At 41.2% G+C, this 27,231-nt stretch overlaps 1 protein-coding gene across 5 annotated transcripts in view; it reads right to left on the bottom strand.

The window, feature by feature from the left end:
- Positions 1-27,231, bottom strand: part of ANK3 (ankyrin 3) — a 206,066-nt gene that overhangs the window by 62,315 nt on the left and 116,520 nt on the right. For 4 of the 5 annotated variants that reach the window (XM_027649512.1, XM_027649511.1, XM_027649510.1 and 1 more), the window contains exons 20-28: positions 25,351-25,449; positions 25,156-25,254; positions 24,673-24,768; positions 21,635-21,707; positions 21,373-21,435; positions 12,972-13,095; positions 11,190-11,201; positions 9,935-10,037; positions 4,170-4,276 (exon numbers count right to left, since the gene is read on the bottom strand). In XM_027649512.1, the coding sequence (XP_027505313.1) occupies positions 4,170-4,276; positions 9,935-10,037; positions 11,190-11,201; positions 12,972-13,095; positions 21,373-21,435; positions 21,635-21,707; positions 24,673-24,768; positions 25,156-25,254; positions 25,351-25,449 (776 nt within the window). The remainder of the gene's footprint in view (positions 1-4,169; positions 4,277-9,934; positions 10,038-11,189; positions 11,202-12,971; positions 13,096-21,372; positions 21,436-21,634; positions 21,708-24,672; positions 24,769-25,155; positions 25,255-25,350; positions 25,450-27,231) is intronic. The other variant, XM_027649513.1, reaches the window with a different exon arrangement.

Below are 27,231 nucleotides of genomic sequence, written 5' to 3'. Positions count from 1 at the left end.
GATGCTTACCTAAATTAATGTTGCACTAATAATGGAAACTACAATATGATCTCTAAAACACAACGCTAAAGGCTAATGAGCATTTCTACTTGAATACATGGAAGGGATGAGGATATGAGGATGTGGGAGGATGCACTACAAACATCTACACACACTCTGTGGGAAAAAAGTTAAAAAAAAAAAAGAAAAGAAAATGAGAATTCACAGAAAGCACAGAGTTATCACCTTGAATCATACTGGGGGAGTGGAGAGGAATAGCTGCAAAATAATTTAGAAAGCAAATGGGAAAATTAATGTAAGATAATTAGAGGCAAGCAACAGAAAATATCAATAATAAGTGCAAAGAAAAAGTAACAATCGAAAAATAACAAAAGCAACACATTTGAAGGCCAGCTTTAGAAATTATTTGGCTTTTGCTCCACATATTATGACATATGTCATATAAAATATACTACATATGGGAAAAAAACCTGAAAGGGAGCAGTCATTTAATTAGTCAGCACAACTCCACAATTTCTCTGGAAAGTGCAGAAGCTCACAGAGAAGAGAAAAGCATTTACAATTTACTTAGGTCACCAGATAATTTATTGTAATACAACTTCTTCACTGAATTCCCCAAACATGCTCCGCTGTGCCATGGAAAATCAGTTCTTGAACTTTTCTAAAGCAGTTCATTTTCCAAAGCATAATGTATGAACATATGTATGGCACGATACTTGAAAGGAGTATCAGTCCATGCCATTACACTGCTGTCAAAAATAAGTTCTTCTTTCTGTACAGGAGGTTGCTTGGAGCAAACTATAATTAAGTTGATGTATTCCACCTTGCAAGACTGGATCCGGTATTTCTGAGTTTCTCAATATGGAAGGCAGTGTGACACACTCATTTTCTTCTTTCAGATAAGAAAACCAAGGAGTTAAAAAAGGCAACATGAAGAGAGCACACCCACTTTTTACTTTGGGAAAGTCGCAGGAGTAAGTTCACCTCTGAGAGCTGAATGAAGGTCATTTTGGGAAGGGTCTCTACCCTTCCAGAGGCCTCAAGAATCATGACGCATTTCAACGTACTGCTTACAATGGACCCTGTTCAAAATATATGCTGGCAAAACAACTTATCTGAGCTCAAGAAGGAAAACATAAAACATTATCTTGGCTTGAAAAAAGGAAAAACCAGAAGAGTCGAAACTACTGCCAACAATTTCTTCTTTCTTCAGCTTTCACTGATACATTGCTGGTTCTCCACATCCAGCTCCCAAAATTCCCCTTCTGCCTCAGTTAAGAAATGGGAACAAATACTGGTGCTCTCTTCTGACAGTGGGTAAATGAGTAAAAGAGGGACCCGAGGGAGGAGAGGAGCTCCCCAGCACGGCACATTGGGAGCCCTGGGAGGATGAAGTAGGCAAAGAGCAGAGGGGTCAGATCTTGCCTGCAGGGCCACCCAGAGCACAAGGGCTGCTGACAGCAGGTGACCAGGGCCACTGTGCCCCTGGCCATGGCCACAGAAAGACCTGTGGGGGACAAAGACGGGGATGAAGCACCACAAACGAGTAGAAAAGAAGCTGCTTTTCAGAAAAAGACTGACAAAAGAGATGTGAAAAGTCATGATCCTTTGCATTCTGTGCTGAGGTACTGGAAGATTAGAAGGGAACATTTGCTGATTGCCTCTAGGTGAAGATAACAAGGAAAATCAAACAGTATCATATTATGAGGCCACAACTAAAAAGAAAATAAACAGAGTGAGGCTTGGTGGTGTTTTTTTTTTCTTAACAAAGGAACTGAATCATCAGAGCATCGTTTCTGATGCACTTGATAGGTCAAATGAGAAATATGGGTTGGAAAAGCTGTACCTGTTTGGAAAATATTTTGATTTATACCTGTTTGGAGAATCTCTCTCCTCTCCCTCCTCTGCAACCCCACAATTTGCTCCCCTGCTGCAGGTCTGTAGCCCTTCCCCTCTGGGCAGCAAAGATCACCTCTGCACTAGTAAGGACTCATGTACCAAAGGAGCAGATCTGAAGGAGCTGATGTGAAAGATCCCATGTCCACAGAATAAACGTTTTGGAGGGCTGGAACCATTAGTGAGCATGCTGAAGACCTAAGGGCAGAAAGTACTGCCCCAGAGGAGTGGCAGGATTCAAACATCAGACCTATTTTGTATCAGGATGAAAAGAAACCAGAAAATTTTGGACCAATCAATCTAATCTCAATTACCAGAAACATTCAGGAGTAAATTATTTAATGCTCAATCTATAAGGGCCTAAAGGATCAAGATAATTAATCAAGATATTACACCTTGCCTACCACCAGTCCTCAAAATAAAAGCAAACCAGTATATCAGTGGCAAGAGTAATTAATGTCAAATGAACCTGACTTCCTTCTTTGATACGTGGAAGTACTGTCTTGGTAATTCAGGTTCAGAATAGATAAGGTGAGCAGACAATCACCTGAGAAGTTACCTCAAAAGAGATACCATCCGTGCTTTACTGTTACACTGAAAGGGAACTTCAACTGCAGATTTCACTCTGCTGCCCTGGAAAGGTTTTCATTCATGATATCAACACAGAAAGAAGGTCTGAAAAGTCTTTGGCATACAGGATCAGACTGCAAAAATGGAAAAAGGGTCTGCAACCAACAAACTGAAATATCATAAAGGTAAATAGTAACAGAGGGAAGAAGTCAAACACACAAGCACCAAACAGAAACAAATAACCAAAATGCAGAATTTCAGAAAAGAGCCAAGAAATTCTAGCAGATCACAAACATTCACCAACAAAAATTGCAGTTACCAAAATCTCACTATGGGATTGCTTAAATGTGTTAGGAGTGTCATGAATGACCTGAGAGAGCCGGGGGAGAGCAGCAAGGATGTGCTGAAATGTGGACAGCACCACCTGGGAGGAGTTGGGACATTTGAGTCTAAAAGACAGGACTACATGTCTTCTGACATAGAAAACAATTGTTAAAAGACCAATAAGATATTGTTCTCCATGACCACCATGGATATGACAGAAAATAGGCTTAATCTGCGGCAAAAAAATGTTGGCTGTCAGGGAAAGAATCCTATAACAAAAGATAGCGAACTCCTGAACCTGGTGGACTATCTCTTATTTTTAGTGATTATTAAGACATTAAACATATTTCAGGAATTACTTGCCTACATTTTATCCTGCAGTACTGCAAAGGGGTGGGCTGCCAGCTCTCTGAGGTTCTTTGCTGACATTGTTCTGTGATAACCAACAGACTTCAGCTTTTCATACTGCAATTCTTGACATTTCAGTGCTAGCACTGATCAAAAGTGCAGGTAAGGACCAAAAAATCCACCGTTGTATAGATCTCTTCAGCAGAAGCAGATGTGTATTGTGGGACTGTTGCTTTAGATTTGTGGGACTTGCTGCTATATCAGAACTGAAATATTTTGATATGTGCTGCACTCATTTTTATGATAAGAATGTAATTAGTCACAAAACGGAGAAGTAAATTAAAAAAGATATGTAATTTTGTGTCCTGATCTCAAAAATTAAACAACAAATATTTACAACAGACAATCAAATATGCAAAGATTCCTTACCCATTAATTTGTAAATTTTTACAATATGCATTCAGACATCACTACTAGTGTATTTAAATCAAGTCTATGTGGTACTGTCAAGAAGCATCTAAATTACAGTGATGACTCATAAGTAAATAAATAGTACCACTAAAATCAAAATACAGATATTGGAGACTGGGCAGGAGTTTGGAGGTATAAATAAGAGGTCAAATTAAATCTCCCCATTTTTTACTCTGTGAAGGAACAGAAAGCATAACATTATATCTCTGATTTCATATTCCAAATAATTTAATGCAATTCAAACAAAATCAGCTTATGACACTTAAAGCAAAGCATAAGCAACAGAAAAAGCAAAACTGAACAATCAAAGAGAAGTCTGTGGGATTACAATGTTTTGGCATTCAGAAAATTAAGTGCAGACGCAAGTTTGTGGTTTGATATGCAAGAATTTGGACTGACTCCTGTTATTAAGCACCCTCCTTGAAGTCAGTGTGAATTTTGCCACTGGCTTTGAGTGGAGCAGGAACAGGCATGTTATCAACCATCACAGCAGGCTGTATTCTTCAGCTAACAATACACTTCCACATCTAAAGATAAAAGAAAACTGTTAAGTGACCTACCCAGAATGGATGGGACTGGAAACAAGGTTAACATTGTCCAAGGTGTCTGCAGCCCAGCTATAGTGCCTGAGAGAATCAGAATCAAACTCCCTTTGAAACGTCAGGTGCTTCAAAACAAAATTAAAAAAAAAAAAAGATAAATTTAAATTTAAAATTAACATTAAAACACTTGTCTTAAATACAAGCTTGTTGATATAATTATATTAAATTTAGACTAGTCCTTTTCATATAGCAGTGCTGACAAATGATATATGCTGGAAATCCTGTAAGAATAACACAGAATACACACATAAACTCATCTTATGTCTCTTTAAAACATTCTTTTTGCCCACTTTTCACATCTCCTTTGGTTTCAACAACGTGTCTCTCCGGTATTCACTTACCTGTGCCAGGTTAAAAAGATTGAAAAATATATTACCATTTGTACTGCAATCATACACCATGCAGACAGGCAGTATAATATTCCCCCTCAGAAGATGCCATTGGATAGATCTTTGTTCAAGTAGAACCTGTGAATAACTTCACTGAGAGTTTCACTGAAGCTGTGAATGCACCAGTGAGTTCCCAGTGGGAGGGGAGTTTGTCTTCATACACATACAACCAACATGAGACCTGTTTTCTGGAGTGCCACTGCCCCTACTCACCTCTATAAAAATAGCTTTAACCCTGTGAAGCGCTGGAACACTGGTGCTATAATTAACTACCCCACCTGACAGACACTGAGGTGTAATTTGTTTCTTGCTGCTGCCCATAGACACACACATGCACATTCCTGTATCCTGTGCTCTGCAACATGCTCTCACCCTAAAAATCCTCTTATTGTGCAGCAAAGCCATTTTAGTAAAATACACTTTTTTTATTTTGTTTCCTTCATCCTACGAAATCAAACAAATTCAATCTTCAAACACTGTTTGCCCCTATTTCCAGGGTGGTATGAAAGCTTCTCCATAATTTAAGAAGCACCATCAGAAATTACATCAATAAAAGTAAGTCAGGAAGCTGTCATGCAACACACAATCTTCACTCAAGGTGGTGTTAAAGATGTCAGTGTTTCCTGTAAGTAGGTTGTTCGCTGCTTAGAGGTAAATGCATCTAGAGAGAGCAAAGTCTATTTAGACTAAAACCTCATGGGCTGTTTTCAAATCAAATTCAGTGAGTTCAAGTCAAACCTGAGCCAAGCATACACTTCTACACAGGGAAGTTTTATTATTTCTGCCTGGTTCTTTTATATGCTGACACATAGTGGTAGTGCAAATTCATGATGTCGAACAGAAATATTAGCATTAGTAGTAAATCCGGCAGAGTCAGTCGTAAACACACAAAAATACTTCCGTTGAGAAGCTTCCACAAGATAAGCAGGCAGACAGTGCTGTGTTGTTGGCCAGGATGTGCAACCCTCCCATCACTCTGGGGTTTCCAAAAAGCTTCACTTTTTAGCCATTTCTTTTATTAGAGATGAGCATCCCAGGTTTCCTTCCAAAAAACCACTGACACTATAACTTACTGCCAATCAATAGAAATCTTTGCAGGGTACGACTTCGCTCTGTCATCCATCAAACACGGTGCCACATGGCTCCATGTCTCCTCCTTTCCATACCTTAACACTTTTATTAAGGATCTTTTGTTGAACTTTGTGCTGTAATATATGTATGTGAGGCCTGATGGTTCAAACATAGACAACAACAATAAAGGGAAAACTTGCATGTGTTAAACACCAAAATACACCAACAAACAAAAAGATAAAATGAATGCTCTTAAAGCAACGACAATTAAGCAACCACAGTGGATTTAATTAGTACCATTAGTTTAATGAAGACAGTTTTCTAAGTCTTTCCAAAAGGACATCAGAGATTCTCCTGCATTTCCTGAGAAATGCTGTGGATTTCTGCTATTCCAAATGATTTGTAAGAGCTCATACTGAGCACGTTATTGCTTTTGATACCAAACAGTGTAAGATTCAGACAGTTTGTCTTAGGCATTGTAAATATTTAGATAAACAAAAATAAATGTATTACTTGCTCACTGATCAACGTTATCATCAAAAGTAGGACAAAACAACGAAATGTGCCAAAAGGAACAGCACAATTTGGTGTTTGCCACTGAAATGCCTGCTAAGGCATAACGGTGTTACTGCACTGAGGCCCCGGCATGCACCACACCAACAAATAAACATCACTACACATCAACAAATAAACGTGGGGTCAGGTTTCCTATAGATGAAAAATGCTAATGTTCCTTTAGCAGTGTGACATAGAAAACTAAACACAGGGCCATATAAGTTCCAAGGAAATATCATCGCTCCAAAATAACCTCTGCTAGACAGAGGTGTTCCTATGCTCACGGCTGTGCTGCCGGTTTGCCTTGGTCTTTCTTTGTCCTGAGATTATGGTCTCGACACCAGGTAACTACTGTTTGAAAGCATTCCTTTCTGATCAAGTGCACTCAAACAGATCTTTTGGACATATTTAGAGCGAGCAAAAACCTAAAGGCTGCAGCCAATAATTTTGGCAGAGGAACAGAGTAGGAAAAGCTAATAGCAGGACACATGCATCTTACACACAGCACACATCTGTGCTTCTCATTTTTTCAAGCTCTTGAGGTGCTGGATTTTCCAGGCAGGCAAAAAATCTTCCTGTCTTAAATTGCAATATAAGCAGTCCAGAAGATGGTACACTATCAGGAGCAACAAATCACTGGACCTCCCTGGACCGAGGGAGATTAACTATGCATTGCTAAAGGGTGTGGCAGCCTTAGATGCAAATGTGTATATAAAAATACTGATGGCTCTGCTGGCAAGGATCCTGCTGCTTGCATAACTGTGCAATATCAGAGTTCAGCAAACAGAAGAATTTATGCTTCCTCCCAGATGAATTTATCCAGACTGAAGTGATTCAGCAAGCTGCTATTTAATGGACAGCTTGAGTCATCCTGCCTTTGGCTGATTAAATTCAGAGGTTGATGTAAATTATTCCATGAAGAAAGTCATTTGGATTTAGTCTGAGTTGCTGCATCCAAGGTAACACACCAGGACACAGAAATTTTAACTTTGCCCAGCCAGGTTATGAGGTACAGTGTGGCCTGGATTCAGACTTCTCTGTTGAACAGGGTCAGGAATAAACTACCAAATGCAAACAGTGGAGAATATCATGACTTCTAAGGAATTATTAGAAACTCTTCTCTGACACTCGATGTGTTATGCTGGCAGTGAGGTTCAGTAAAGAATGATTTCAAATCTTCCTCATTTGTTTCTTTTCACGCTCCCAAGTCTCCCAGTGATCCTGGGGAGAGGTGACCATGGGATCTTCTATTTTAACCTGATTGAGAGGTTGACAAATGCTCCTTACTCTTTTATATACTGTTTTTTGTGATAAAATCAATTCCCATTACTCTGAGACTTTGCTCTTGCCATGAACTCCAGACAGGTCTGAGATGTACAAAATCAGAGGAAATGGCATATGCAGTTAGGCAATGGATCACTCTGCTTCAAAGCAGTGTGATTCCCAAAACAGTTTTAATTCCTCTCAGTTTCCAGATGGACTTTTAGGACATTGGTTTTGACCCACAGTGTTCTTTGTTCCTATGAATTCCACTAGTGGAACACAATTTGGTGGTTTTCTTCCCCTCCTTTCTACTGCCATAGCAGAGATTATCTAGAACCCTGTCAATGTATAGAAGCATGAGAAGGAAAGGTAGAGGTATTCTCCATCTCCCAAATGCAGTCTTGCTTCTGCCAAAGTGCTGTAAATTTAGGGCTGGGCTGAAGAACAGAAATTCCAGAAGACGGATATATTTTTGTCAGGACACTGAAGTTTGCAGAAACCATATCAGAAATTTTTAGCTGGGCTTCCTTTTTCATGAAGATAGTTTGCTGGGTTTATGTTGTTTGTTTTTCAGAGAATCATGGCTTTACTAACTTCTCAAGACAGAACTGGTTTTTTTTTCCCACTACAACCTTTCCTGTTCCTGATCCCCTCCTGGACATGAGATACCTAAAGTTTATCTAAAGTATTAAGATTAGAATAACATTCCCAGCTAGACTGACAACCAGGCCTCCAGCCTGGCTTCATTTTACATGACAAATTTGGACCAGTGCTGAACTGCAATAATTGCACAAACACTGCAGGACAAAAACTGGAATCACAAAAACACAGAGATTATAAATGCAATGGATACAGCCTACACTGCTGCTCAGCACCAGCACTAGAATCTGTTGCCTTGTCAGCTCAAGAGCCAGCACTGTAAGAGATCTTCCACAGAAAGGAGAGAGGTCCATGACAGCTCCCAGAGAATATGAAGTTTGCCCTGAAGCAGAGATCCTGTACTTGGTGAGGTGTCACTACAACACTTCCACATACAGATAAGTGGTACTTTCACAGTAATCACAAAAATGGCCAGAATCATAAAACAATGCAATATATTCTTAGACTGAAGAGTCTTCCTCTCCTCTGAAATTTCCATCATATCAAGAACACTTAATGAAGTCTTAGGATTAGGAGGCATCAAAGCAACTTTAGGTTCTCAGCCCTGACATATAATTTCTCGTCCCCAGTGCCAGTAGTTATAGATTTTGTTTCCTGACTTCAAACCAAACGAAACCACAAAATCACTGCTATGCAAGCTTTAGAAACTCTCTGGAGCTGGCTGTTGCAAATTAAGGTTATTGATGGTTTACAGCATTTCACTTGAAAGTAACAATTTAATAATAAACATTTTGCTAAAACAGAATCCAATTTCTGCCATTCTCATAATGCTACCAAAACTGCATGTAAAAGCTGTAGTAAAACTGGGTAACTTACATTACACTTGAATTTACAGACTAATACAAACAAGGTTTAAAATGCATAAGTCCTGCTCTGTCGACCTTTTCCCTCATGAAAATATCCTCTGAGATCAATAACCCCCCAGTGTAGGAACACTCCTCTGTGAAAACAGCAGCAGGAAACCTCAGTTTCGTTACAATCCACCTTATGCTCTTCCAGGACATGAACAACAGTTCCACTACACAATCCTTTCACCGCTCCCAAATAAAGATTTTTATATGAATTTTTATTCAGCTTCCTAGCAGATCTCTGACTTCAGTGCAACCAGAAACTCTTGAGTAATTCAGTTAGGTTTGAAAATCTGAAACAAGTCTACCAAGGAAAATGCTGAGGAACTCACAAACAAAGTATATAGTACACCGTCATCCCCAGCATTAGCTTTTGGAAAGACCTTCCCATGCTAGAATCAGGTCAAAAGATTCTGCTTTCATGGAATTAGTCATTGCACAAGCATTTGAAAGATACATAAACTGACCAGACAACTTAATCTTTGCAAGGCCAAATTGTTCCCAAGGGTGGAAAAACAAGGACAGGAATTGGAATCCCCTCCATGTGGACAGAACAGGCAATAGTAATTCCCAGTCTACCTGATACAAAGGTTGCTCAGTGTAAAACACGTTGCTCTCAGCTTATCAAAGCACTCTAAAGACACACGTAGCATTAGGTCACACATGCTCCCAGTGACTTCAGCAAATGACCAGCCCCATTCTAAGAAACATACCTGGTCCCTTAAAAGACTCATTTGGTTTGGGACCCCATCACCTGTCCCGTGCAGGATCAAAACCACAAAGTGGTAACCCCCACAGTTTCTTTCTCACAGCTCCCTTCTTCCCCCTTTTCAATGGCTAAGAGAGCAGGGATAGTCTCTGGAGACACAGAAGGCTGAACACTCACCCCCTGTAAATATGAAGCCCAACTACACGGTGGCAGAAACACAGCACGTACCTGGTCCTTTGCTGGTACCAGCAGCTCTTCAATCATCATGCTGTCCCGGGCATAAGAACTCCTGTTCAATGTGTAGGACCTATCCGAACTGAAGGAGCGGAGGCTGTTGTATTTACCATTTATCATAGAAAGTGCAGGTGACAATGAGATGAACAGAAAATAAAAATAAAAAAAATTAATACATGCAACTTCCAGGGATAGCACAAGATGGCAAAATATACATAATCTCTGAAATAAATACAAGGGGGAAAATGGAATAAAAAGTATTTGACTATAGTTAAATATCCTCTTCCCTACAATATACATAAGCAAAATCTCAACAGATGTTTACTGCTTTGGCAGTAATGCTGTGGCTTTAGAATAGATCTAGAAAAGTGTATTCAAGTATTTAGATGAACTTTGATAAATATCTTCATGCCCTAATCCTGGAAGGAGACCCATGAAGGCAGGTCCCAGGGTAGCTGTGGGTAGGTTACAGCACCCGCCCATAAAGCTCAGCTTGCTGAAGCAGGTTTAACTAAGAGAAAGCTTTATATGTTGCCATCTTCTTTGTGGCTGAACCACTTTTGACATTGTTAAAAACACCCCAGTTATTCCTTTAGTTAGAAAGAAAGGGTAATAATTTTGAAATGAACAAAAAATTAGCTTATTGATTATTAAATCCAGATTCTGATGTTTTGGGGGTTATTTTGTTCGTGGTGAAATATTTAGAAATAACTAAGATCACTCTGAATGTGTTGCAATTAAATCAACGTAGGAGTGTGTTATATTTAACCCTGGAAGGTACATTATGGTATGTGCTAAAAACATGCTGCAGGCCTAGACATGCTTGCTACGTGACAAAAAATAAAGTAGTAAAAAACGTGAATTAATACAAAGCAACATCCAACAACATATTACACTTCTGAACTAGCAACACTTTTCAGACTTAAAACTCTACAACATCTTTCATGCATTTAGTAGTTGCTAACTGAATTCTTCTAGTCCCTTAGCACACGTTCCTCCTTGTGCTGGAAGCAGAACTGGGATCTTAATTACACACTGTAGGCATATGTTAAGCAGACTTTTACATGATAAAGGGCATAAAGAAATTAAGTTACATTTGTTATAACAGAGGGATATTCTCTAAGGTTGAATCCACCCCCTACTCCCAAAAATAAAAGCATGTCACTTTCTAATGCTGAATAAAATGAAAATAAGCAATGGCAGCAGAAAAAAGATGAGAAAGATGTAACACGATGCCATGCCTTCTTACCTGACTTTTGGACTAAAGCAATTTACAGTGGAAAAGAAACAGGAGAAATAGAAAGCAAAGAATCAGACAGGAAAAGCAAGATGTTATGGCTGGATGGCTAATATATTTAATGTGTTCATTTCTTAATGTTACACTCAGAATCAGCAGTAAGATACATCCACAGAATACTTTTTTTTTTGCTAAATAAAATACTTCACAGGAAAACCACTGTATTTGTCTCCTCTGAGCATAACATGTGCAATGCAAAAAAATGAGCTATGCAGCAACAAATAGTAATGGCACTGCTAAAATCAGAAGCATGGGAATATTGGGTTTCTCTCAAAGAAAACGTGGGGTTGAACCCTCAGATCTAACTAACAGATCTTGACTCTGAAACTCTGCCCTGCCACCTGCACAGGGAGCACTCAGCTCCGTGCAGGAAGAGGGCTGTAATGAGTCAGAGGTGTCAGGTAAATCAGTGCCCGGCTCTGCACACAGAGCACCTCCCTCTCCACCATCACTGCCGTGCTTCAGCAATGAACACAGCCGAGAGTGCTGTGTGATGACCTTGCTCGCGCCGGCTCCTCTTTAAAAGCAGCACGTCAGCTTTGTTAATTCAATTTGCAATGACACAAGGTTCTTCCTTCAGATTTGTTTTGCTGATTTTCTACCTAATGGACTATTTAAATGCATTTTGGCATTTCTTATGAATGTATGTATCACATAAATACTTATGAACTTCCCTAAAAATTGTAAGTCAAGCAAAACATGGCTGGGGACTACTAAAGAGCAAATCTGCACTGCATGCTTGCATTTCTAATGCGACCATAGCAAACAAGACTGAAGGCTAGACATCTAAGCTTTACTTTATGGGAGCTGCCATTTGCTGTTAGACAATGAACTCAGTTTTTAAAACAGATCTTTAAACTACAGCATAGGAAAAAGTCCTCAGGGCTCCAGCTTACGAGGTTTAATTATTAGCTTCAGCACAATTCAACTGTCAGTAACTACACTGCAAATCCACAACGATGGAAGTAATCCCTGCTCATACAGCTTTAATTGTTTTGAGCAACACACACTTCAGGCTTTAGCAACATTCAAATATGAAATCTAAAACATCAATCTAGAAACACCTGAACTGGAATTAACATTAGTCAGACATCATATCAGGTTTACAATGTTTTACCAGGTTCACAGAAACTTTGGCCTGTTTTTTTGTAACATGTAATCCATTCCCTGTCAAATTAAACTCTGCAACAAATTTAGGGTAAACTTAATTTTTTTTTTGGGGGGGGGGGAGGGAGGAGGAGCAATTTTTCTTTAATATTGTCTCTCTTGCTTGGATTATTTACTAGCACCTTTAAAGAAATAAAAGCACCAAAATAGCAAAATGATTATCATTCAGTTTTTCTGGTGTTTACATTATTCAGCAAAATTAGCCCATTAAGAACACCTCTACTGTGAGTATCAGTCTGAGCCAGCAGCACTGAAAAGAAACCTGGTTTTGCTGTCTGCTCTGGATCAGTCTCTAGACCAGTTGCAAAAGAGGTGACTGGGAGATGTTCAGAGCAAGAAGAGAGACCAGAAAAAGTGAATAGTTAAGTTTTCCGTACCACTGCCATAAGAAGCCAACATGAATAAAGAATATGAAACAAACCTGCAATGAACATATGCTTCAAAGGAAGTACACCCCCTCTACTTCATTTCAAAAGAGGCTCCAGTATTGGGTGAAAGAGTGCGCTTGGTTTGTAGAAACTTGTAGCTGTGGTGACGCGCGAACATGAGAAACAGCAAACACAATACCTGGCCGAGCGGGCGCCCAGGCTAAAGCCCATGTATCCTTCAGCAGGCAAAGAGTCATCTCCCAGCTCTTTCAGATCCTGGGGTCCGAGGTATTTGTCCGTATCGCCTGTCATTGCATCCTCACCTGCCAGTACAGAAGTCAGGATGAAATCAGGAGCTACACGTATTGTAAATGTTTGTGCGCTTAGCAAGTCATAACGCCCTTCTCTGCCCGCCAATAAGGAATCAATCCAGTCACCCCCACTTTCCCTAAGGCTCTTTCCACGTAGTATGTTAATTATCTACCCTCTGAATGGGCCTGAGAAAATACTTTTATTGGGGGGCAAATGAAAGAAGCAGAACTCCACCTTGACGTAAATCCAATAAAGTTATACGAGGGATGACTTTTGCCCAATCGTTTCAGCAAGCTAAAGGCTTCTTCTGTACTTTGCATCATTACACATGCTTTTGCTTTCCTTATCAAAAATGCCCGAGCTAACAAAATAAAGTTAGATAGTTCCACGTGGGAAATAAAAACATCAAACCAACAAACAAAACCAAACCAACCGATGGCTGTGAGAGACAGCCTGTTAGCCCACCAGTACGGAAAAGTGCAGCAAGCTGGAACAGAGGCTGAGTGAAAAAAGAGGCCCGCCTTCCACCTTGGGTATTTCTCAGTAACTTTTGTTAAGTTTGAATGGAAGAAAGGGATTTTTGTCACTAGCATTTTTTTATTAGTTTGGTTGTTGTTTTTTTGTTTTGGTTTTTTTTAAGAACCTCTTCCCGCTCCCAGGTTGATTTTCTGAAGCTCAGTGCTTCCTGCAGCCCGTTCTCCGCCCCGGCAGCAGCCGGGGAGGGCGAGGACGATGCGGCCCATCCCCATCCCCGCGGCGCAGAACAAAGCCGGGCCCGCGAAGCCCCGGCCGAGCCCCCCGGGCGGACGGGACCCCGTCTGGAACCGCCGGGAGCATGTGGGACGCGGCCATCCACCCACAGGGAAAGAGATCGTTAGTCGGTTTAGAAAAAAACAAGAAGCAAGGGAAGTTAAATGTTAGCAGTGGCGGGCAGGCGCCGCAAAGGGTTAACGGAGCAGCTGCCCGGCGGGGAGCATTTGCATGCCATTACATCATGCAAACCTACATTCCTGCGTTGACAGAGCAAGTCCAAAATATGCCTTTTGCGGTTGTTGGATTTTTTTTTACCCCCCTGTTCCCTCAACAGCACAGAGGAGCGAACGCTCCCTGTAAACTCACTGCTTGCCGACATTCACTCTCCTCCTTTGTTGTGAACGCGTTTTAGGTGTGCAAAAGTTGCACAACAGAGAAGTTTAACAGCGCATTCCCGAAGGTAAGTGACTCCCAACCCCAGACTCCCGTTTCCCGCTTTCATTCAAGGAGTTTAGACTAGTTTCCATTCACTAAACTCAGGAAACCACAGGCGAGCTCTGGTTTTAAACTAACAATCAAGTCTAAAAATACCCCTTCAGCTACTGCTTTGCAAACGGCAAACAAACAGTCCAACTTTCTCCTCCAGCCCAGCAACAACCAGTATTTTAAGTAACAGTTTAAAAGCTAAAATGTTCATAATACCCAAAAAGCATTCAAAACCCCGAAACAGAAACATCATACATCAAGTGAAACTTTAAAAAAGTCTTACTGTTTTGGAAAGCCATTTTCACCAGTCTGGTCTATAAGATTTTTTTTCCCTGGTGTTTCCAAGAATTCCTATTAGTCCTATTAGTCCTTAAGCAGTGATTTAGACTTAATCTCCAAACCAGCACAAGCAAACTAATCCCTGTGGGTCATATTCGCTTTCCACACAACAACTGAGATCTTCTTAACATCTTGATCTCTTCGTACGTATTTTAGGACATGTGCATCTTTGTCCTCTCAACTCAGATTAAAAGTTCTTTGCAAATATGAAACAAAATGAAAAATAATGACTACAGTTAAAAAAAAAAACCAAACCAAACAAAAATCCCCTTTTAATCACTCTGCAGACATCCCTTTAAAGCTTCTGCTGATTGGATTACAGCCTCCCTTGGCAAGCCTCTTGAATGGTGACATAAATGCAGGCACTCCAGTTATTTGTATGTAAATAGGGGTGCTGCGAGGGTGTAGTTTTTCTGTAACTTGATGCCGGGGCTGAGCGAGGGAGTGCGGGGCTGCGGGAAGGGCGCTGCCTCCGCCCGCCCCCCCGGCCCGGGGCCGGCGCCTCCCCCGCGCCCACCCCCGGCCCCTCCGCTGCCCCGGGGTGCCACCGGCGTGAGACCATCCCTCCCTGCCCGCCCTCCTGTGCGGGGTACTTGTCTCCAGCGGGAAAACTCAGGAGCTTGAGGAAAACGGACTGAAGCCTGGGAGGCGAGGAGGTGGCCCAGGGAGGGAGATCTGGGCAACTTTAAGCAACTTTAAGCTGATCCAGTAAATTTGGGAACTTCTGCCCTAACAGCACCTGAGGACAAGCGCTGCGCCACTGTAAGGAAGAGAGGTGGCATTTTCTTTAGGAACGTCGTTTGTCAAAGGCAAGGTGGAGAATGGTAAAAAAAGAAATATTGCAGCTGAGGTGCAAAATAAATTAGATGTTATCCCGCTCTGCACCTAATCCAGCCAGAGCAGGATTACTCTGATGAAATGCTCTCATCAAAGGAAAAACTGCATCTAGGAGTGGTAATTTCAAAGAATTCCAGACATTGTTTTGTGATCGTGGGAGGCTGGAGCAAAGTGGGTGGTGCACGTTTCAGCAATCCCACTCTGTTTAATTAGGTGCCACAGCCTAATCCTCTGTGCTTCAGGTAACAGTGAGCACAGTGTTTGCTCACAGCACACCGTGTTGCTGCAGAGAGAGGTCCCACGGAAGAGTGAAGACAAAAACTCATCTTTGAACACGAACGATAGAGAAATGCCCGAAAGTGAGGCACTGATGAAAAACCACCAAAGAACACTGCACTGCTTTGCTGCAATTGCCATCCTTCCCTTCATAATACGTTACATGTTGAAGAAAGATCATGTTCCTGCTAACAGTGGGCAAACACAGCTGTCACAAGTATAGGAAACAGCTCAAAATCCAGGAAAGAATAGTGGCAGTAGGTCAAAGCAAGTGTACCCTGTCTCTGACAGCAGCCACAGTTCATAGAAGAATATAGGAATATAAACCACTGGAAGTCCTTTGGGACATTTTTTTCCTAGTTAGCACTAATTTGAGCACACATTTTCTAAACCTGAAAGAGGTTTGTATAGTCATGAACAGCTTTGTTTCTTTTTTCCCTTTTTTAAATTCTTCCAGTTACACTTTGAACTTGTGTAAACTTCTTGTGTTCACTGCACCACGGACCTGTGCAAGGAGTCATAAAGTCTACCTGTTGCAGGAGGAGCAGCCCTTTTAAGCTTGACCTGCCTCTTGCTGGTTTCCCTGATGCCCTCTCTTCTTAGACTTCTGGAGAGTTAGCAAGGATTACTGCTCACTATGCCACCCATTACTTTTTATATTCTAGCCTATCCCTCATGGAGTTGGTTTTTATTTTCTGGGATAGAGAATTCTATTCTCTTTACTCTTTTCTCTCCAAGAACCTCTTATCACCTTTCTCATCCCACATTTTCCCTATGTTTCTGGTCTGTCAGCATGTCTCCTACAGCTGGGAGTTGCAGGAGTGCAGGGCAGGTGTTCTTTTTAGAGGCCAGTGAGAATTACAGGCTCTCTGGCAAGAGAGAGAGGCATCATGTGGCTTGGGAAAAGTACCAAACAAAATTTAATCATAGCCTGGGATCCAAATGGACGGTTGTCACTGGCTGTGCTAAAGGTACCTGAAGCTTTTGCCACTCCCTCATCACAGTCTATCCAGAGCTGTCTGGTGACAAAAGAGGTACAGCCACGAGGAAGAGGACACTTCAAGTTGTAGCCAAGGTTTTGGTTTCACAGAAGTGTGGAGAAAAGCCAATACTAAACCACTGAAACCTTTATGAACCTGTGAAATTTTATGGAGCCAAAGAAACTCTGAAAACTTCAAGCTTAAAAACATAATAAATCAACCCCTCCTAAAACGACCAATAACAGATTTTCATACATGGGGATGTCCTGACCTGTCTTAAAGGCATTTAAATTGCTGTATCTTAGCACCTACTCAGGGATCAGGCAGTGTGCATTCATGTTCTGTTAGGACATCTGTTTAATCTTCCAGGGAACTGATTAGCATGATACTTATTCCTACTGAGAGAAGAATCTCCATTAAATGGGTTTAAAACAGCGTCCTGATTTACACCCAGAAGTTTGTTATCTACTGAAGACCAAATCACAGAAACTACAAGCTCAACAATAACTGTTTCTTGATATTGACTGTCTAAATTCTCAATACCTAATCGGGTTTATGGATTGGATTGGTTTTGCCCTTCACTGCTCACACAATCTCACTTCTCTATGCATCGGCTTCCATTGCTTGCTGACCCTTTGCCTCTGAGACAGCAGTGGCAGCTTTAGGGAGGGCTGTTGTGACAGAGCTCATCTCTGGGTTGTGGCAGTCACAGCAGGGCTCCAGCTTCCTCCAGGAGATTAAAGCTCTTGCAGCCGCCCAGAGGGACGCTAAGAGGCTGAGCAAGCACTGCAGAGGAAGGGATTCCTTCCAGGCCTCCCGCAGACAACTGGAGTTATGCTTTAGCATGGCTGATCCCTGGCTCCCCACCAGCCCCGTGGCCACAGGCACACCACTGGGGCTCCCAGCTGCACAGGGCGTGAGCTCACATACGGAGATGGTAAGAGGAAAGGCCTAGTTCTTCCAGTCTTGGCTTTCATATTTGTTTTATTTGGTATCTCTTTAACAATAAAAGCATAGCACATGTTTGGTGTGCATCAGAATTGCTCTATGTTCTTCTACAAACTTTCTGCTATATATGAAGATAAGCCTTCATTTCCCCCCTCCCTGCCCAAATCATGTTCACATATTTCAAAAAAACACCATTTCTTTTTTGTGGTGTAGCAGTTTCTCAACACTTAACACTTGGGCAGATTTGCCAGAGTCATCTAGGAAAAAGAATGAAAGATCTTTCCTCTCAACCAGTTTGACTCCAAACCAAACTGTCCTCAGCAGGGAGGATAAATTACACAATTCCCATGTAAATACTTATTTAGTGGGCACAGCAAGACATAAAATACAAGGAAACAGCTTTCTGACATTTGTCTTTGAGCCTCTACTTTCCAAGTCTTCAGTTTCTCTTAGGAGAGAAACCTTGAGGGTTGTGGCACATTGAGAAGCCATTCAGCAAGTTTCTCTCACTGAAGCACTTTGGCTGATGACATGAACACTGGCCAAGCGAGGGAGAGCTTAGATTTGTTTGCTAAATTCGTGCCTTTCTCTCACTTGGAAATTAGCTCCCTGGCTACGACATTTGTCAGAGTGCCTTACCATCTGAAACATATTTATTCTGACTGGTGTAAGTGGAGGCACTGTGTATAAATACCCCATCACCACTGAGAAGTTGTGGGAACGGGCGTCGCTGTATTGTCTTTACACATACGCAAGTCAGGAAAGGGACAGGTTATCACCTCAAAGCCTGTAATTCCTCTCATGCCTTGCTGGAATGCTTCAGCACAGATTAATAAAATACCTCTTATCTGATTTGAGAGCTCCCTTTCATTGTTACATTTGAAAAAGACCCTGTTATCACAACATCATAGGATGGCCTGGATTGGAAGAGGTCTTAAAGATCATTTCGTCCAACTCCACCGCCGTGGACACAGACACCTTCCACTAGACCAGGTTGCTCAAAGCCCCATCCAAACCTTGAACACTTCCAGGAATGGGCAATCCACAGTTTTGCTGGGAAACTGTTACAGTGCCTCACCACCCTCACAGTGAAGAACTTCTTCCTAATATAGAATCTAAACCCACCCTGTTCAGCTTAAAGACATTCCCCCTTGTCCTGTCACTACATGCCCATGTAAAAAGTCCCTCTCCAGCTTTCTTGTATGTCCTGTTTAGGTACTGGAAGGTGTTCTAAGGTCTACCTGGAACTTTCTCTTCTCCAGGATAAATAACCCCAACTCCCTCAGCCTGGCTTCACAGGAAAGGTGACCGTCTTTGTGGCCTCCTCTGGACTTGCTCTGACAGTCCATATCCTTCTCACACTGGGAACCCAGAGCTGGACGCAGAACTCCAGGTGGGGTCTCATGAGAGCACAGCAGAGGGGCAGAATCCCCTCCCTCAACCTGCTGCCCACACTGCTTTTGATGCAGCCTGGGACACGTCTGGTTTCTGTGCTGCAAGTGCACATTGCTGGGGTCATGTTGAGCTTCTCATTGATCAACACCCTCAAGTCCTTCTCCTCAGGGTTGCTCTCTATCCCTTCTCCTCCCAGCCTGTATCTGTGCTTGGGATTTCCTTGATCTATCAGGACCTTGCACTTGGCCTTGTTGAATTTCATGAGGTCTGCACAGTCTCCCCTCTCAGGCCTGTCCAGGTCCCTCTGGATGGCATCCCTTCCCTCCAGCATGTCAACCACACCACACAGCTTGGTGAGGGTGCACTGATCCCACTGTCCATATCACCAACAAAGATGTTAAATGGCACCAGTCCCAATACTGACCCCTGAGGAACTGCATTTGTCACTGTCACTGGTCTCCACTCGGACACTGAGCCTTCAGCCTCAACTCTGAGTGCCACCATCCAGCCAATTCCTTATCCACAGAGCTTTCAGTCCATCAAATCCATGTTTCTCCAGTTTAGACACAAGGATGCATTGCAGGACTGTTTATATATACACACCCTCAACCCTAACAACAACATGGGTGCAGAATACAGTCTCTAGGCACAGAATCAATTGTATTGCCTGCATTTTTAATTGTTGGTTTGGTTTGGTTTTTGTTAAACTAAGAGCTAGTGACTAGAAAAACCTTCCACAGATTTGGCCTTAAAAATGATCCTGTACATTAAAAGACACAATTGCTTCTTTGGTTCCAACACTCAGATTCCTTATGGGGTGTTTCTCATCTGTACTTCACTGCATGCTGTGCAGTGGGACACAGCAATTGTTACTGCTCTGTTAGCTAACACTACTATGCATCAGTGCTCATGTCAGTTAAAACAATACAGTATTTTGAGCACGACAATAGCCTAAGAGAGCTATTTGGAAAACACAGGTGTCCAGTAGGAACACCACTCATTTGGAACTGCAGCAATGGGAACACAATGGCAGACAGAGAACAAACCAAAAGCCTCAGTGCATGAATTAAACAAGAGCTGCACACAAAGAACTTAGCTGAATATCTTTTACACCTTGCTGCTTCAGTGCTATAAAAATTAAAAGTAACTACATCAATAGGGATGAAGAAAGAGAGACTGACTAAAGAAGCACAAGAAAATTGAACACAGTCATTTGTTTTCCTAACAGAAAAGAAAAACCTGCAGCTCTAAAGCAAGTGAATCAGAACTCACAAGAATACCTTCAGGACACTATTGTCCTCTTCAGCAACTCAAGACCTCCCTGTTTCTGACCTGTCACTTGGGAACTCCCACCGTGGCCTCTGGAAACCTTCAGTTCCTTATGAAATTTGTGCAGACTTCTGCACATCCAGCCCAGGGGGAGGTCTGACCTAACAGGAGGTGTTGGTAGAGGGCAGGGAAGAAGTTGCCAAAGGAGTTTTAAATACTTGGGGACCACTGAAACCATGTCAGAGCTGCCCAGCACACAGGAGAGAGCTGGGTCAGGCAGGCTGCTGGTGCCTACAGCTCAGGAGCTTATTTAGGGGCATTGCAAACAGAGGGGTTCATTGTCACACACAGATTTCATGTGCAGGATGATACAGGCACCATTTCAGCCACAAGGTACTTTACTTAGTACTAACAAACACCTACAGGTAAGTCCAATGCAGCACCCCCTTAATCCAGAGCAAAAGTCATCTGGTGTGTTTTTACTGAATGTCAGGACCAAAAAATTATTTAAAAGAAAATAACCAAACAACCAAAACAAAACCAAACATAAACACCCCTGAAAATACTTCTTTCTGGGCCAAGGGTCCCCTATCAATGTAAATCAACCATTTCAGAGTTGAATTTGCATCAGAATTAAAAAACAACAACTTAATCTTTTCTGCCATTTACTTTCACTATTTTTCTTCTGAAGTGTTTTGATATTTGACCCTTTTGTCCAATAATTCATTTTTCAGTTAAAATTCGGTTAACTTTATAGAAGCAGCAGCAAAATGGTTATTCCAGGAAAGTGAAGATAATTTGATTTAAAAATGGTAAGAAATTCAGAAAAAGTTAGATGATTATCAGTAATAGCTCAAAGAATTTTTGAAAGCATTCTTAATTGTAAAGCAGAAGTTATTGTTAGTTGGATAATAAGAAAATTATCTGAAAGGATTAATTTTCAGACAGATGAAATAGAAGGAAGAAGCTTAAGTTAAATAGTGCAATACAAAAATGCACAAATACCTTCTTCAACATCTGACAAATATTCAGCATCACTGAGTATTTCAGGGGCATTGGCTTTACGAACTGCATGATTTAAATAAACAAAATAATTAAATAAAAGCATAGACTATCAATGTGTCAACAAAACAATCAAAATAATAACAAATGTGCAATGACCATATTCAACTAATACTGTGTATTGTTTGTTTTGTTTTGTTTTTTTAAATGGATATTTCTTATAACAACCAAAGACTGAATAAATTTTTCTCAACATTTTTAATACCTTCATCATCAGACATATCCAGAACTTCATTCATGGTTTCAGGTACATTCAACTTGTGCTTTTCTGTAACAGTCTGTAAAAGAAAAAGAAAGGCATTTCAGGGTACAGGTATAATTTTTCTTAAAATTCTATTATTTTATTTTAAAGATTAAGTGCCAGGTAGGACATATTTTTAACTGCAGTTAGCAAAAAAAGACTTCAGAACTTCTTATTAATTTTCCTTTTTAAAGATACTTTTTAATTGAATTATACATTAAAAAGACTAGAGAAATAGGCAATATTATATTTGTATTTTGAACTGTGTTCATATTTTCATAGCAGAAAAAGTATGAGCTGAAGTCCTAAAAAATTACATCAAAAGAAGAATCAAATATACTGAAAAGAGTTTCATGTTAAGGGGTTTAATCAGAACTCTTTAAGTAGTCATCTAAATCTTGAGCAGGAATATGTAATCTCTATTAAAACTAAAATTTCTGAGGGAAGTATTTCTCCTTTGACATTAGAAGAATTCTGCAGTTTGGGAGCAGGCTGAATCTCTGTGAATTTTTTTCAGAGGTGCCTCAGCATGAATTGTGTGTTTTTCCCACAAATGAGAACAATTGTAACCACATGCAGGCTAAATGATATCCCTTAAGGGATTTGTGCATGAAAGACACTCAGAAGTGGTTGGATGATTTTCATCCCAATGTTTATATTGATACAGATTCAAAGACCGATATAAAAAAAGGCAGAAAAAAAATGTTATGAATGCCTGAAATCTGTTCCTAGAATACCTATATCACATGAATGATATACACATGCACATATTACTTTCCAGCAGAGCTACAGCACAACAAGCACTGGTAAAGTTTTAGGTCCCAAAAGGGACCCTGCAGAGTTACCATTCAAGGAGTGCAGTGGGATTAAAAAGAAAACCAACCAAACCAAACCAAAAAACCAACCCCAAACAAAATCCCACCCCACACCAAATCCACTCTCATCTTTATAGGGGTTTTATATTTTTTTTAATCACCTTCTCATTCTTCGTATACAAATAAGAAATCATTAACAAGTTCAGGAGGGCAAAACAGCCTTCCCATTTTCATGTATTTTAAAAGATTTCACTTTTTCTCTGGCCTTATGAATACTTATTCAGCATTTCATGTTTCTTGGGCTACTGCCATCACTTGATACAGGCAGAAGAGCTCCTGCATGCTCAAACATTACAAAACTTAGAAAAAGCCTCACACAATTCATTTTGTGGGAATTACTTAAAAAGCTTTTTAGCACATTGCTGTTAAACTAGCAAAATCACAGGACTTTTTTTTTAATTGATGTTTAAATTGTAGCAAAATTACTTATGTTCATCCCTGGTTTCATTACATTTAGCTTTGGGAGTTGTTTTGGGAGCCTCAAAATATAAGTCTCAGCAGTCAAACTGAAGTTTTTAAGACCCTCAGTTGTAAATCAGATTTCATGTCTAGACTTCCAAAGACTCAAAATTACACACTGATAAGCAGCATATTGTGATTTTAATGGAAATTATTTCTGGGTTTCTCTGGAGGGTGGGTATCAGGGGTTTTACAGGCCTTTCAGCAATTTCCTCTGGCACAATTCACAGCCTGACCCATCATCTCTCTACACTTCATCTATAGAACATAAATGATTATTGTTCTGCATCAAATGCAGGACAAACTCTTCCAGCTTCTTGATTTTACAAGCTAAGAAGAACTTCGTGATATTGGATTTCTTAGCATAAAGGTGTGGTTTTACTTTTCCTGCAGCTACCTAACTGTATGCTACGCAACCATTTAAGTTTTGCCGTCCTGTATAATATTCTCCATCAAATTTATCAGGTTGTGGAAAACTGTTCTGGAATCTTTCTAGAGAGAAATATGTTCTTGAGAAAACGCAGAGAGAAATAAAGAAAAAAAATAATCATGTTTATTTTCTGGCATATTTTATTGTTCTGGAATTTGTCTTCTATGGGTGGATTTTCTGTAAACTACTTAATTATAGACCTAAACTAGAAAAATCACAGGAAGAAAAGGTACATGCAGTAATAGAACTAAAATCCTCCTGTCATCCCAAATGCTCATCATATTGCAACCACCTGCTTGCACAGACAGACCACACAAATGGCTGATGACAAAACATGAAACACACACAATAATTGTTTTCCATCTCCCATATGCCTAAAAATACATGCATGTGCATATTTATCTTTTTTTTTTTTAAAGTCAGAAAAAAAATAGTTGCAGAAAGGAAAAAGCAAATTTGGAGCCAATGTTTTGAACTTATGTTCTTCAGACACAGTGTGGGCTTTATTATGCTGGTAGTGCATGGAGGTGCCTCACCTCACAAAACTTTTCTCTTAAAAGAGCAATTTGGTAAAACATCAGTGAACAAAAGATCTTTCTGAGAAATATTTTGGATTCCATGAATTTTTATGACAGCAGGTAATATTTGACCATTCATAGTCCTTTCAGTGTGTCCTGGGTAACACTTCCTGAGAGGCATGACAGACAAGCTGGAGTTCATGTCCATGTGAGGGAATGGATATTTGGGGATGCAGGGGCTGACTGTGGCTGCTTGCAGAAGACAGCCTTTCACCAGCTTGTGGAAGATGCCAGAAACTATGGAATGAGGTGCTTTTAAGTAAATCCCAACCACTTTTTATAGTGGAATAGGTTCTCTTAGGCCAAATACAAGCCATCATCCCTTGGGAAATGCTCTCAAAAGGCAGCAGCAGCTTCTATTTACACAAGTCTTGTAGGAATGTCTTTTCAACTACAAACTTGTTCCCTAAACAACAAGATCCGTGAAGAAACATTGCAGTTACACTGTCCATTTCCTGCTCAGTTGGCACTCTTTCTGTATTCATCCTCATAGTGTCTATTACCTTAAAAATATATGGCTCATATTTGATTTAATACATACTTTATACTGCTAAAAGGAAATAGATGACTGGAATCTCAGCAGTCATGTAAGTAAACAAAGCTGAATACCCTGGCTTTGGAAAAATTCTTCCATTCACTACTGAGCTAAGTTGTACTTACAATTGTAGTCATGGTCTCTTCTGTCACCACCTTCAATGTGTCAACAACTGAAATGTAGCCAAGTCGCTTAGCAATGGCGAGGGCAGTGTTTCCATTCTAGCAATTGAAACATTTATAACAAAAGTTGAATGTTAGAAAGGAAAAGGGCAGAACCTGCTAACTAACAGTAGAAGAATGTAAATAAAAGAAAAATGAAAGTTTGCACGTTGGTGATTGAAATGAATATATTTTTGGGTAGTAGGATATAAAACTAAGTTTTTAACTCTTTGCAGAAATGGGATGAAAATGAAGAGATTTCCAGATGTTTGCTGTTCTAGTTCTGGAAGAGATGATGGCATAGAGGATGCGGGGGCGACTGGAATAGGCTTCCTCTGCTCTTTTCCTCTCCCACCACACGCACTTTTCTTTCCCACATTTCCCTTGCTCAAACACACACGAGGAGAGCGAGGGGAGAGTGGCCCCTGTGAGCCCCCGTGCACTTACCACAGTGAGCTCGTTGGGTGCCGCGCCGTGCTGGAGCAGGACGTTGATTATGTGGGTGTGCCCCTGCTGCGCTGCTTGGTGCAGCGGCGTGTACCCGTTCTGCAGGCACAGAAAGGGAAAAGGAAAGGCTGCAGTGGGGGCACAGCACACAGGCAGCCCCTCACAGAGCGAGCGAGGCAGAGGCGGGACACTCACCTTCGTTTTGGCATTGACTTTTGCAGAATGTTGCAGAAGGAAGTTAACAATTTTTATGTTTCCGTAGTGGCAGCCAACGTGCAAAGGAGTGTATCCCATCTAGAATGAACATAAGCAGTTAGTAAATGTGAATATCCCACATGTGCCCAGACATGAAATAGGAAAAATCCTTTTAAGCTTTTTTTTTTTCCTTTGGCTTATGTGAAAAATCCTCTAGCCTTGGAAAAGAGCACGCTTCTCATGAATGTCAGTTCAAGTGCTCATTGAGTGCTTCCACCAGCTCCCTCAGTACTCTTGGGTGAATCTCATCTAGCCCAACAGACCTGTGTGTGTCTAAGTGCTGTAGGAGGTTGATGATCATTTCCCCTTGGATTATGGGAGCTTCGTTCTGCTCCCCATCCCTCTCTTCCAGTTTAGGAGGCTGAGTACCCAGAGAACAACTGGTCTTACTATTAAAGACTGAGGTAAAGAAGGCAGTAAGTACATTAGCCTTTTCCTCATCCTTTCCTACTATGTTTTGCCCACATTCAATAAAAGGTGGAGATTTTCCTTAGCCCTTCTTTTGTTGCTATTTATAGAGATATTTTTTACTGTCTTTTACATAAGGAGTAAGATAAAGTTCTAGCTGGACTTTGGCCCTTCTCATTTTTGCCCTGCATAACCTCACAACACCCTTGCAGTCCTCCTGAGTGGCGTGCCTATTCTTCCAAAGGTCATAAACTCTCCCCCCCTTTTTTTTTTTCTTCAGTTCAGACAGGCCAGTCTTCTTCCCTGCCGGTTCATCTTTTGGCACACAGGGATGGCCTGCTCCTGCACCTTAAAGATTTTCTTCTTGAAGAATGTCCAGCCTTCCTGGACTCCTGTGCCCTTCAGGACTGACTCCTGAGAGACTCTCTCAACCAGTCTCCTAATCTGCCCTTCAGAAGGCCGATGTGGCAGTTCTGCTGACCCCTCTCCTTCTCCAAGAACCAAAACCTATCATTTTTGGATCGCTGTGCCCAAGACAAATTCCAACCATCACATCGCCCCCAGTCCTTCTCTGTTCACAAACACAGATCCAGAAGGAGCCTTCCCTGGTTGGCTCCCTCACCAGCTGGGTCAGGAAGTTCTCTTCCACACACTCCAGGAACCTCCTAAACTGTTCCCTCTCTGCTGTGTTATACTTCCAGCAGACATCTGGGGAGTTGAAGTCCCCCATGAGAACAAGGGCCAGCGATTGTGAGACTTCTCCCAGCTGCTCACAGGATGTTTTATCTGCCTCTTCATCCTGGTTGGGTGGTCTATATCAGACTCCAATTAGGATATCTGCCTTGTTGGCCTTACCCCTGATTCTTATGCATAAACACTCAACCCCGTCATCACCACCATTAAGCTCCAGACAATCAAAACATTCCCTAACACAGAGTTCATGAAACAGCTACCTTTAAATGGGAACTTGCTACTTTTCTCCATGGCATGGAGAAAGGGTACTTTTCCCCAAATCTTCCCCCCCCACTCACAATAGGAGCTCGATGGCTTTCCAGCAGATGCTTTGCCTGGCTCACAGAGAGGGATTAATGGGCTTCTCCCTCTCTTTAGGTGAGTTATCAGGGTTCCTTTCCCCTCTAAAGGTTAGGTTTCATAGGCCCACTTGATGGGCTCTGAGATGCCAGAAGGGTCATCCTAGCCACTGTTCCTGTGAGGCTTCCCCATTCTGCAAGGAGGCTGAAACTACACTGCCAGTGTAACATGTCCTTTTGCTACTCTGTGGGACTTCCAATGCAGTTGGTCCCATGCTCCATTACCAGTTTCTATGGAAAAATCAGTTTCTAGACTGACAAATCATATACGATATGAGGAACACTAATACACTAAACACATGGTAAAATGCACTGCAAATAT

Source organism: Corapipo altera, unplaced genomic scaffold (assembly GCF_003945725.1).
Source record: "Corapipo altera isolate COAL_440 unplaced genomic scaffold, ASM394572v1 53, whole genome shotgun sequence".
Classification (NCBI taxonomy): domain Eukaryota; kingdom Metazoa; phylum Chordata; class Aves; order Passeriformes; family Pipridae; genus Corapipo; species Corapipo altera.
The sequence above is the reverse complement of the archived record's forward strand: the minus strand, read 5'-3'. Positions and strand labels throughout refer to the sequence as shown.